We start from the raw sequence: 13,767 nt of genomic DNA, 5'->3' as shown, positions 1-13,767 counted from the left end.
GAATGTGTCCCTGGAAATTCAGCTTGTTATAGATGAGGACACCAAGGAATTTACCATCAATCAACTTTACTACTGATTTGTGTATTGTTTATTCTTAGATTAATCTCATTTGAGGATTTATTAAAATATAGAAAGTTTTATCAATGTTGAGGGTGAGTTTGTTAGAAGTTAGCCAAATATGGACTTTATTTAGTTCAGTATTCACAGTGACATTTAGAGCAAGAGGGTCAGGACTGGAGAAAATGAAAGTTGTGTCATCAGGAAATAGAATTGGTTTGAGGTGTTGAGATGCATTTGGAAGTAAGTAATTATCAAAAAGAAGGCACCAAACTGGGAAAGCTATGTAGCACCATCAAATTTGCGGGATAATCAGACGGCGCTAAATATCACCAAGAATGCCAATACGAGAACAGAAACGCATAAGGCGAACGATATCAAAAGTATCCGAGTTACCAAGAATACTATCGAGAGACAAGCGACCGCGGGGGACGGTCAGAAAACAAGACACATGCTCATCCCGGAAGTCAGGACATTCAACAAGGATATGCATGACTGTAAGAGGGACAATGCAATTAGGACAATAAGGAGCAGAGCGGCGCTCCATCAAGTGACCATGAGTTAAGCAAGTATGGCCAATACGCAACCTCGCCAGAGCCGTTTCCCATCGCTGGTTACGGTGGTAGGAGGACGGCCACGAGGACACCCAACTTTTAAGAGAACGTAGTTTGTTACCAGTAACAGACGACCAACAAGCCTACCAACGGGTAAGGATGGAGGAATGGATAACCGGGTAAAAGTCGGAATAAGAAATACGTTTACGAGAGATGGGACAAGAGTGGACAGCCTCTCTGGCGGCAGCATCCGCACGCTCATTTAACCCTTCAATTGCGCATCGCATCATATGATGCTTTGACCGACTTGCAGTAAATTGCGCATCGCATCATATGATGCTTTGGAGTACTACGCAAGATTTAAACGGCCCGCGGATACACGGGGTTCACTACACCTTCATCAGGGCTCTTGTAAACAGACGCCATTTTTAAAAAAAATCGTGGGCCAAACTCCAGGATGTTAGGGGGCCTCAGTATTGAGTGAGCTACCAAGCCTGACGCACGCAGCATGAGCTCACAGCACTGCTGTTCAGCTTGTGACCACAGCATCGCCTAAAAATGCCAAAATATACTTGTTCATGTTATTATGTAGCAATGATATTATTACAGAAGACCCCTGACTGTGATAAAACTGACCAGGGTTCTGATAATAGCAGGATTGTGGGGATATTTGGCGCTGTGCGCCATGTAGGGAGGAGTAATGCTCTGGGAGGGAGGATGGTGGCGTTGTCTTTTGAGTGTGTGTGGCCACCTTTTATTGACTGCACTCACCATACCAGCTTAGTGGTTCGCTATGGTGAACACAAATGTAGATACTTATATATAACGTGTGTATAGTGTCAGATAACAGCGAGATTAGGAGGTTGGGAGCCGCCATTTTGGTGAGGGAGGAGCGTCGTCTGCAGGACTTATCATGTTATGTTGTTTACTGATGACCACGATGGTCTTTGGGCACCATACCAGTTTACTTGTACAAGTATGGTGAATAAAACAGGTAGATATTTATATATAATGTGTGTATATAGCGTAATAACACCACAAACAGTATTGTTGTAGGAGAAATATTAGTGCGTCTGGCCTTGAGGGCGGCCGCCACCAGCTGACTGTGTGAGTAGCTACGTCTCTCTGCCTTTACTCACCATACAAGCTTAGATGTACAGTTATGGTGAACAAAACATGTAAATACTTATATATAACGTCTGTATATAAAAGCAAAAACAGTATGGTGGGTGGAGAATGGTGGCAAGGCAGGTGAGGTGAGGTGAGGTGAGGGAGGGAGTGGCAGCCAGTGGCAGCCAGTCACTGCCTGCCACTGCCACTGCCACTCAGCATACCAACTTAGTGGTTTGTCATGGTGACCAAAACATGCAGATACTTATATTAACCTGTGTATATAGTGTAATAACCGACAAAGTATTTGTTCACTGTTTGATGAACATAATTGAATCAACAATACGCACACCATATTTTTGAGTACAGCGATGATTCACTCATTTTATTATATAAATATATCACACTACACACTATTGAATAATATTACAGCAAAAAAACTACGAAAAATCAATCAGAGACATTGAAATAATTAGGTAATTATCTCTTTGTGGAAACTCTGGCCTGACAGCTGGCGATCAACAGACCGCCTGGGATGCACGCTCAGTCAGCGCCTGATTTTTGTCACACTTCCCCGCCCTATAGTGGGCAATATATGCCACTTACGATTTTTTTATTATTTTTCCCGTGATCAGAGAACACAAATTAACAGGTTAGGAAGAAAAAATAATTTTTTTTTTTTTTTTTTTGGTATGCGCCTGTGGGTGTCAAATGGTATATAGCTATGCGCCATTTAAGGGTTAAAGAGACAACAATATGGCTGGGAACCCAACAAAACTCAATTGACTTAAATTTACTGTGAACAAGAAACAGACAATGCTGGATCTCGACAACCACTGGATGAACCGGATTAAAGGACCTGAGAGCCATGAAGACACTACGAGAGTCAACAACAACTACAAAGGAAGATTGACAACGAGAGAGCAGGAGACAAAGAGCATAGAGAATAGTATAAAGCTCCGCTGTGAAGATGCTAGTCTCCGGAGGTAAGCGACACATATAAGTGTGATCAGGTAAAACAACAGAGTAGCCAACACCGCCCACAGACTTAGACCCATCAGTGAAGATGGAAACGAAGCAGGAGTGAAAAGAAAAGTGCTCAAGGAAAAGGCATTTTAGAACCATAGAAGGAGTAAAAGCTTTAGCGATACGGGTCAAGGATGTACAAAACTGCAGAAGGGGGACTCTCCACGGGGGCAAAGAAGGAACTACACGAGGAGAAATATTAGATACACGAATGGAAAGAGAATCCTGTAAGCGAGATAACCGGACAGAAACAGGGAGGCGGTGAAGAAGAAGAACAGGAACTGCAGGAGGGGTAAAAGTTAAAGCACAGCAGAGGCAAAAGGAAGGATGTTGCAAGGACCGCGCTAGATAGCGAAGACAGTAGCAATCACGGTGGTCCTGGAGAGATAGGAAGCCAGTGTCAACATACAAGCTGAGGATGGGAGTCGAACGAAAGACACCAGAACTGAGGCACAACCCAGTTTGGTTCAAAGCATCAAGAGGGCGAAGAGTGGAAGGAGAAGCAGACGAGTAAGCAGGGCAACCATAATCGAGCTTAGACAGGACGAGAGAGGAATGTAACGCAAGGAGAGTGCGCCTATCCGCTCCCCAAGAAGTATGGGACAATACCTGAAGGAGGGTAAGGGCGTTAGAGCACTCAACACGGAGGTAAAGAGATATGGGGCGACCAAGACAAACGAGTGTCAAAGAATAACCCCAAAAGCTTCGCGGAATCTTTGTGCTCAAGGGGATGACCATAAAGTGACAAAGAAGGACGGAGAACGACCCGTTTCAGAGTAAAAGTCATAGCACAAGTCTTAGTAGTAGAGAACTTGAAGCCATGATCGGTGGCCCAAGACGACACGGCATCAATCGCAAGTTGAAGCCGGCGTTGAAGGAGAGATGAATCATCACCCTGACAGCAAAGGGTAAGATCATCGACATAAAGAGCGGAGAAGACGCCTGAAGGAAGAGAGGAAAGAAGACCATTGAAGGCAACCAGAAAAAGAGCAGTGCTCAGAACACTACCCTGGGACACACCTTCGTATTGCTGAAAAGAGGCAGAGAGAGCGGTACCAAGCCACACCCGAAAGGAACGACGAGAGAGGAAGCTGCGGAGAAAGAGAGGGAGATGACCACGAAGGCCAAAAGAATGAAGCTGGGATAGAATATGATATCGCCAAGTGGTGTCGTAAGCCTTTTCCAGGTCAAAAAAGACGGCAACAACGGAGGTCTTCGCAGCAAAAGCCGTACGAATATAGACCTCCAAGTTCACCAGGACATCTGTCGTGCTGCGGCACTTGCGGAAACCAAATTGAGAAGGGAAGAGGAGGTGATGGTGTTCCAGGAACCTTATCAGACGAACATTAACCATACGTTCAAAAAGTTTGCAGACACAACTTGTGAGGGCAATAGGGCAAAAGTCCTTAGGGGATGTTCCCAGAGACCCTGGTTTGCGAACAGGGAGGACAACAGCATCGAGCCCATCCTCAGGGAGATTGATGACAACTCCCAGATCCGATTATACAGACTCAGTAAATACTGAGACGTGCACGGAGGGAGATAGTGAAGCATCTCATAATGAATACCATCGGAGCCCGCCATCATAGAACCGCAGAGAGCCAGGGCAGAACGAAGTTCAGAGAGAGAGAAGGGATCATTATAGGGAAGTCAAAGACAAGTGCAGAAATCTAAAGGACGAGACTCAAGGACAGGTTTACGAAAAAGGAAAGATTGGGGAAGATGAAGACCAGAGCTAACAGAAGAAAAGTGGGAATCCAGTTCGATAGCGACCTGCAACGGGTCCGCCACAAGAGTACAGTGGTACCTCGGAATGCGAGTTTTTCGGAATACGAGCAGGATTTCCTCGAAAAATATGTCTCGGAACGCGAGGGTTACCTCGGGACACGAGTTTGTTGATACCGTACAGGCCGACCTAGCGCGTGGTGGTTCGGCGATCGTCGCCCCTCAGTTTACCATTGTCTCGCGCCCAGTGACTACCCCACATCAATTCTTCTCGCGGATTTTCAGTGTTTTGTTGGATTTTTGGTGATTTGACTATACAATTTGTTATTATATATCTCACCATGGGTCCCAAGAAAGCCAGTGGTAAGGATAAAGGCCAGAAAGCCCATGTGAGGATGACAATAAAGGAGAAATAAGAGATCATTCGGAAGCCTGAGAACGGTACACGTGTTGTTGAACTTTGTAGGCAGTACAACAAAGCCACATCAACAATATGCACTATACTTAAGAAGAAAAATGAGATTATGAGTGCTAAAGTGGCAAAAGGAGTCAGAACAATAACGAAACAAAGACCACAAATACTTGAAGAAGTGGAAAAGTTGTTATTAATTGGATACACGACAAGGAGTTAAGGGGTGACAGTGTTTCGGAGGCCATTATTTGTGAGAAAGCCAGGGTTTGGACAGATTTGTGGTGAGGAAATCGAGCAGTGAGCCTCAACTAGGACCTAGTGGCACTCAGATAAAACGTCCCAGGGAGAGCACACCAGAAAGGTCTTCACTGCCTGATGTGATAATGGAAGGGGACTCCCCTTCCAAACAGTAACTCCTCTCCTCTTCCCCCCTCCTCACCATTTTCCATACGCCTACAGCATTCAACAGCAAGGTAAGTAATAACTTGAACATAGTTTTGTAGGTTTATTTAGATGAATTAGGTATAAAAATTTAGTTTGATGTAGGGTTTTTCGGGTAGTCAGGAACGGATTAATTCATTTCCCTTTATTTCTTATGGGGAAATTAGCTTCGGAATACGAGTTTTCGGAATACGAGGCGTCTCCAGGAACCAATTAAACTCTTAAACTGAGGTATGCCTGTACCACGGAGGTCAAGGATCGGTGAAACATAGGGAACGAACTTACCCGCTATCTTGCGGATACTCTTCCAGATCTGTGGCAGAGGAGTTTCGGACATAGTGGTGGAGACATAAGATGCCCAACATTCATGTTTAGCCATACAGATGGCCCTACGGGCCACCGCACTCGCCTTCCGAAAAAAAAGAATTGGCCGTCTGCCAATAGTGGTGTCTATTCCAGGCTGCACCCTTACAGCGGACAACCCGAGCACAGTCTGCATTCCACCAGAGACCGCACTTCTGTGGACCCCGAGAGAAAGAGCGAGGAATAGAACGGAGGGCAGTGTCGAAGACAGTGTCATGAAAAAGGAGGAGAGAGCGAGGGAGAGGTCAGAGAGAGCAGCACTGAGGGTAAATAGGTCCGCTTTAGCAAACTGCCACCTAGGGAAGGAGAGGGGAGGGCGAAAAGAGAAAAAGTAACAAGGATGGGGAAATGATCACTTCCATGGAGGTCATCAAGAACCTGCCACGTGAAATCTAAGTAAATAGAAGACGAGCAAAGAGAAAGATCAAGACAGGAAAGGGTGCGAGTCCGAGAGTCCAAATGCGTGGGCTTACCAGAATTCAGAAGAGACAGGGAAGAAGAGAGGATAAACGGCTCAAGAAGGTGACCCCGGGTGTTTGTCAGAACATCACCGCAAAGGGAATGACGACAATTGAAATCACCCAGCAGGAGCACAGGCTCTGGCAAGGAGTCCAGTAGGTGTTTCAGATCAGGAAGAGAAAGCAGGACACTCAGGGGGAGATAAATGGAACAAACAGTGTACCATTTCCCCACAAAGATACGAGCAGCAGAACAATGGAGAGGCGAAGGAAAAAGTAAGGGGACGTAGGGAACATCAGAGCGAATCAAGAAAGCAGAGAGTTAGGAGCCCCAGCAACAGCTGGGGGGGGTGGGGGGAGAGAAAGGAATAGCAATGAAAGCGACCAGGACGAGCACCAAGCATCGGCACCTGGAGACAGACACAAAGGGGCGAAAATTGCGAAATCAGAAGTTGGAGTTCAAGGAAATTGGCGTAATAACCCCGAACGTTCCACTGAAGAATAGACATCGATGAGAAGAGAATGGACAACAGAGAACAAGGAAGAAACAAAGGCAAAAGAGCAACATAGCACGTTAAAGAAGATCAGGGTCGGGATTTGGGTCAGCAAAGTCAGGGTTAGGGGGCATAGGTAAACTGAGCAAAGACGGAGGGAAGGAAGCAGGAGAACAGACCAGAGGTGGACAGGCAGGGTCCGGAGGAGGAGGAGGAAGAGGAGGAGGCAACCGAGAGGAGTACCTGGTTGATACCTGGTTGATGGGGGTTCTGTGAGTTCTTCTACTCCCCAAGCCCAGCCCGAGGCCAGACTTGACTTGTGAGAGTTTGGTCCACCAGGCTGTTGCTCGGAGCGGCCCGCAGACCCACATACCCACCACAGCCCGGTTGGTCCAGCACTCCTTGAAGGAAACAATCTAGTTTCCTCTTGAAGATGTCCACGGTTGTTCCTGCAATATTTCTGATGCTCGCTGGTAGGATGTTGAACAACCGTGGACCACTGATGTTCATACAGTGTTCTCTAATTGTGCCCATGGCACCTTTGCTCTTCACTGGTTCTATTCTGCATCTTCTTACATGTCGTTCACTCCAGTACGTTGTTATTTTACTGTGCAGATTTGGGACCTGTCCCTCCAGTATTTTCCATGTGTATATTATTTGGTATCTCTCGCTTCTCCTTTCTAGTGAGTACATTTGGAGAGCTTTGAGATGATCCCAATAATTTAGGTGCTTTATCTCGTCTATACGTGCCGTATATGTTCTTTGTATTCCCTTAATTTCAGCAATCTCTCCTGCTCTGAAGGGGGAAGTGAGTACTGAGCAGTACTCAAGGCGGGACAACACAAGTGATTTGAAGAGTACAACCATTGTGATGGGATCTCTGGACTTGAAGGTTCTCATAATCCATCCTATCATTTTTTTGGCTGACACAATACTTGCTTGGTTATGCTCCCTAAACGTTAGCTCATCGGACATCATTATTCCCAAATCCTTGACATGCTGTTTTCCTACTATGGGCAGATTCGATTGTGTTTTGTACCCTGTATTACGTTTAAAGATCCTCATTTTTGCCTTTATCTGAGTACCTGGAATTTATCACCGTTAAACATCATGTTATTTTCTGCTGCCCAATCGAAAACTTTGTTAATATCTGTTTGTAGTTTATCAATGTCTTCAGCAGAGGTAATTTTCATGTTGATTTTTGTATCATCTGCAAACGATGACACGAAGCTGTGACTTGTGTTTTTGTCTATATCTGATATGAGCATAAGGAACAGCAGTGGTGCAAGGTCTGTACCTTGAGGTACAGAGCTTTTAACTGCGCTCGGACTCGATTTTACTTGATTGACTGTTACTCTTTGTGTTCTGTTCGACAGGAAATTGAGTATCCAGCGTCCTACATTACCAGTTATACCTATTGACCTCATTTTGTGTGCAATCACTCCATGGTCACATTTGTCGAATGCCTTTGCAAAATCTGTGTATACGACATCTGCATTATGTTTTTCCTCTAATGCCTCTCATTTTGTCATAGTGGTCAAGTAGCTGTGAGAGGCATGATCTTCCTGCTCTAAATCCATGTTGGCCTGGATTGTGGAGGTCACTGGTTTCCATGAATCTAGTAACCTGACTCCTGATCACTCTCTCAAATATTTTTATTATGTGGGACATTAGTGCAACTGGTCTATAATTCTTTGCCAATGCTTTGCTACCACCCTTGTGTAGAGGGGCAACATCTGCTGCTTGTAGCGCATCTGGTATCACCCCCGTGTCCAAGCTCTTCCTCCACACTATACTGAGTGCCTGTGCTACTGGCACTTTGCTTTTCTTTATAAATATTGAATTCCATGAGTCTGGACCCGGGGCTGAGTGCATGGGCATATTGTCAATTTCTCTTTCAAAATCTGCCACGTTTGTGTTGATATCAGTTATATTTACAGGTGTTTGAGTATCATTCATAAAGAAATTGTCCGAATCTTCCACTTTCATGCTGAGTATCGGAGTGCTAAACATGTCCTCATACTGCTTTTTTAGGATTTCACTAATTTCTTTGTCATCCTCAGTGTATGAACCTTCACTAATACGAATAGGTCCAATACTGGCAGTGGTTTTCGCTTTTGATTTAGCATATGTGAAGAAGTATTTTGGGTTTTTCTTTATTTCTTGAATTGCTTTCTGTTCTAGTTGCCTTTCTTCAGTCTGATAGGAATGCTTCAGTCTCTGTTCGATTTCTTCAATCTCCCTGTTTAAATTATTTCTTCTTTGTATGGAGAGTCGTGTCTGCTTAAGTATTTCCGTTAATTTCTTCCTCCTTTTGTAATGTCGTCTGCGTTCTCTTTCTACATAATAAATAAATAAATAAATAAATAAAATTTTTATTCAGGTAAGGTACATACATACAAGGTAAGATACAAAGTTGATGGATTTATAGATAGAGCTGGTACATACAATGCCTAAAGCCACTATTACGCAAAGCGTTTCGGGCAGGAAAAACATTAGACTAAAACTTAATACTAATTGAGTTTAAAGTATAAAATGTGTTGAGAACAAATAAAAATAAAAATAAGAAAGGGGGGAACATGGCTGAAAAAGCAGCACAAATACAATTAGGTCGACAAACAGCATTGTTTAACCCTCAAACCGCGCATATCATATATAAATGATATCAGTGACAAAACCGAAACCGCGCACATCATTTATATATGATTTCGTGTCTAGCGCTATAATTGAAACGCCCCGCCTGGGATAGGGGCAGCTATAGTACAGCCACGACCAATAGTTGCCAGATGCCACCTAGAAAAAAAATCCAGGCCAACATTCTTGGGTGTTACAGCGTCAGTATTGAGCAAGCCACCAAGGCTGGCGCACGTAGCACGAGCTCACAGCACTGCTGTTCAGCTTGTGACCACAGCATCGCCTACAAATACCATAATATAAATGATACTGCTATTATTTAGCAGTGATAGTATTACTGAAGCCCCCTGACTGTGATAAAACTGACCAGGATTCTGATAATAGCAGGATTGTGGTGATATTTAGCGCTGTGCTCCAGGGAGGGAGGAGTAATGCTGTGGGAGGGAGGGTTGTGGCGTCGTGTTCTGACTGTGTGTGGTCACCATTTATTGACTGCACTCACCATACCAGCTTATTGGTTCGCCATGGTGAACACAAATGTAGATACTTATATATAACGTGTGTATAGTGTGAGATAACAGCGAGAGGAGTAGGTTGGGAGCCGCAATTTTGGTGAGGGAGGAGCGTCGTCTGCACGACTTGGCATGTTGTTTATTGATGGCCACTATGGTCTTTGGGCACCATTCCAGCTTATTTGTTCAGGTATGGTGAATAAAACAGGTAGATACTTATATATAATGTGTGTATATAGCGTAATAACACCACAAACAATATTGTTGAAGGACAAATAGTAGTGCGTCTGGCCTTGAGGGCGGCCGCCGATCAGCTGACTGTGTGAGTAGCTACGTCTTATGGCCTTTACTCACCATACAAGCTTAGATGTACAGTTATGGTGAACAAAACATGTAAATACGTATATATAACGTCTGTGTATAGTGAATAAATACAGAAGGAGTATTGTGGGAGGTGAATGAGGGTGAGTGAGGTGGTGTTGTGGGAGGGAGTGGCAGCGAGTGGCTCGCTGGTGTTTGGCAGTCACTCCTCGTTGCTTTTTGACTCACAAGACCAACTTAGTAGTTCGTTATGGTGTACAAAACATGCAGATACTTATATATAACCTGTGTATATAGTGTAACAACAGCAAAACTATTTCTTTTATGAACATAATAATTGAATCACTAATATGCACACCATAATTTTGAGTACAGCGATGGTTCACACATTTTATAATATAAATATACCACAATTTACTGTATGGAATAATATTACTGCAAAAAAACTAAGAAAAAATCACTCAGAGACATTGAAATAATTAGGTAATAATATATTTGTGGCAACTGCCGTCTGACAGCTCGGGCGGAGTAGACCTCGTCTGGCGAAGGCTCTGCCAACGCCCCTTTTTTGCCACACTTCCCTACCCTATTGCGGCTAAAATAGGCCACCTACTATTTTTTTGTTATTCTTTCCGTGATCAGGGAACAAAAATGAACACTTCTATAAGACTAAAGAATTTTTTGGATTTTTTTTTTTTGTTGCGCCTGTGGGTGTGAATTCCATTTGGGCCCCTAGCGGTTTGAGGGTTAAAAAAACAGACATGGGTTGACAATAAGAGGGATAAGGTAGGTTACAGGGAATTTATTAGGTAGTGCTTTGTTTTTATCTTAAACGGGTTGAGAGAGGTACAGTCTTTAACATGGTTGGGAAGGTCATTCCACAATCTGGGTCCCTTGATTTGTAGAGCATTTCTAGTTTGATTAAGTCGTACTCTCGGAATATCAAAACTGTATTTATTTCTGGTGTGGTGCTCATGGGTCCTGTTACAACCTTCTATGAAGCTTTTGAGGTCAGGATTGGCATTACAGTTTAGCATTTTATATATGTATAAATCACATGAGAGAATGTGCAGTGACTTAATGTCTATCATATTCAGAGATTTGAGTAGGGGTACCGAGTGATGTCTGGGGCCAGAGTTGGATATTGTCCTAATAGCAGCTTTGTGTTGAGTAATTAGAGGACGTTAATGATTTTGGGTAGTAGAACCCCAAGCACAAATACCATAGTTGAGCAAATACCAACACTGGACCTCTTTCTGGCTTTCCTCAAAGGAACATGTTTCAGACAGACTTCATATGCTTCAGAAGTCAGTTTTTCCATTCCTTGTGTAGGATTTTTATTTCTTAGAACATTTTCCCATTGAATGTTTGTAAGTTCCCTGTTTATTTTCTCCCAGTCTATCCTCTTATTATTAAAATTGAATTTATTGAATAACCCTTCTCGCTTGTTGTTTTTCTTGGGCCTACTACCGTTATTAATGTTAGTTTGCACTTCAATGAGCTTGTGGTCCGAGTATGTAGTGTCTGAGACAGTAATGTCTCTGATTAGCTCCTCATTGTTCGTGAATATCAGGTCCAGCGTGGTTTCGTTCCTAGTTGGTTCTGTAATCTGCTGACTGAGCGAGAATTTGTCACAGAATCTCAGTAGTTCTCTGACCTGTGGTTGGTTATTTCTAGGTTGACTTCCTTCTATAATGTTATTGTTTACTATTCTCCATTTTAAACTGGGTAGATTGAAGTCTCCAAGGCAGATGATATTTGGTACTGGGTTTGCTAGGTTATCAAGGATATTCTCTATTTTGTGGATCTGTTCGGCGAATTCCTCAACTGTTGCATCTGGCGGTTTGTATTTTCTACCTTGATTCCAAGTACCTCTACCACCTCATTGGACGAGTTCAGGAGCTCTCTGCATGCCAGCTCCTCTTTAATATATAGACCTACTCCTCCACTTGACCTAATTACTCTGTCACATCTATATAGATTATAATTTGGAATCCAGATTTTACTATCCATGTGGTCTTTTGTGTGGGTTTTTGTAAATGCACCAAATATTGAGTTCGATTCTATTAGGAGGCCTTTTATGAACTTAACTTTATTTCTCGATTTTGGTTTCAAGCCTTGTATGTTTGCAAATATGAATGATTTCCCACATGGCGTGTCATTTTTGGTGGGCTTTGGTAGTTCTCCCCCCACTCTACCCAGGTCCTGGGTGTGTTGTTTTGAAGTGATTCGTCCAGTTTTGGTAGTAGGACAGGTGTTGTGTAGTGTAGTACCTGTGTGCTTGTTGATAATTTGTATTTCAGTCTTGTGGGTATCTCCCTTCCCCTCTGTAATCCTGTAGTGGTTCCATCTGAATGTTCCTCTCTCTTATATTTTCTACTCTGTTTCTGCCTTCCTCTAAAAAATTTCCAGTAGTGTCATATATATAAAATGCAGGGCATTTTAGCAAATCACCTCAATCTTTGGGGCACACGTGAGGAACACAAATGCGAACAAGCCTGAATGGTCCCCAGGACTATATGCAACTGATAAGAAACATAAGAAGTATTGAGAAAATTCGTGTTAGAATTATTAATCTTACTTTTTCGGTCATATTTAATAATATATATATATATATATATATATATATATATATATATATATATATATATATATATATATATATATATATATATATATATATATATATATATATATATATATATATATATATATATGTGTGTATATCACGAAAATAAACACGTGATTAAGAATGTGACAATGTCAGACCACGGAGGAAAAATGAAACAGGAAATTTCCTTAAGTACTTTCGTATATTAAATACATCTTCAGAAGGTCCATACATCTTCAGAAGGACCTTCTGAAGATGTATTTAACACTTTCGCGCTATCTGGACGCGCCGGCGCGTCCGGTTTCGTCTAACGTAAACGCATAGTGGACATAAAGTTATGTCTTCTTTTAAAATATTTGTATAAAATTCAATTTTAATCCGATTTCATTGGGGTTTGTTTCAAACGACGCGCCATGAAGTTCTCTTTCTCACCACTAGGCCGCCTGGCGCGTCGGCCTACCCGGTCACGTGACGGGCCCATTGTTTTCGTGTCACGTGTCGTGAGTCGATCACGCTCCCCTCGCGCGCCAAACTCGAGCATTTTTACCCGTTTCCGTGTGGATTATACCCAATTACTTCATCAAAAATGGATCAAGGTCAAGGCCCAAGCACTTCTACGCCCAAGGAAGCCTCCAGGTCATCGAGAGTGGACAAAATAACCCAAATTTTTAAGAAGTGGAGTGGAGTGAAGCTCACACCAACAAAAATTCCAGGCCTTGTGGAGGATTTATCAGAAGCTGATGGTGATGTAGAGGTATTGGAGGAAGATTTTGGAACCCACAACGATTATAGTGTACCTAGAGCTAGAGGGAATGATACGGCAACGAGTGATGAGGAGACTGAGGCTCTCACCGAGGAAGAGGAGGCACCGCGACCCCCTCCTCCTCCTCCATCTCGGCGCACACGTGGTGCATCTAGGCTACCTAGAAAAGTAGCGACCAGACATGTTACTCGTCGTAGGAACACACGACAAATTGCGCCAAGTGATTCTGAAAGTATAAGTGATGAGGAAAGTGATGAGGATTCATTCGAGCCTGCTGAAAGGCGTA

The 13,767-nt window shown here is 43.2% G+C and overlaps 1 protein-coding gene across 2 annotated transcripts in view; it reads right to left on the bottom strand.

Annotated features, from left to right (window-relative positions):
• Nucleotides 1-13,767, bottom strand: part of LOC123746402 (decapping and exoribonuclease protein) — a 77,427-nt gene that overhangs the window by 37,716 nt on the left and 25,944 nt on the right. The window contains exon 1 of one of the 2 annotated variants that reach the window (XM_069314813.1): nt 6,895-8,936. The exons of the other annotated variant lie outside the window; for it this stretch is intronic. Within the exon in view, the coding sequence (XP_069170914.1) occupies nt 6,895-7,011 (117 nt within the window). The 5' untranslated portion in view covers nt 7,012-8,936. Of the gene's footprint in view, nt 1-6,894; nt 8,937-13,767 lie in introns of those variants that run through there. 2 annotated transcript variants of the gene reach the window in all.

The sequence above is a fragment of the Procambarus clarkii genome, chromosome 80, assembly GCF_040958095.1.
Source record: "Procambarus clarkii isolate CNS0578487 chromosome 80, FALCON_Pclarkii_2.0, whole genome shotgun sequence".
Taxonomy (NCBI): domain Eukaryota; kingdom Metazoa; phylum Arthropoda; class Malacostraca; order Decapoda; family Cambaridae; genus Procambarus; species Procambarus clarkii.
This window is presented reverse-complemented; position numbering and strand designations above follow the sequence as displayed.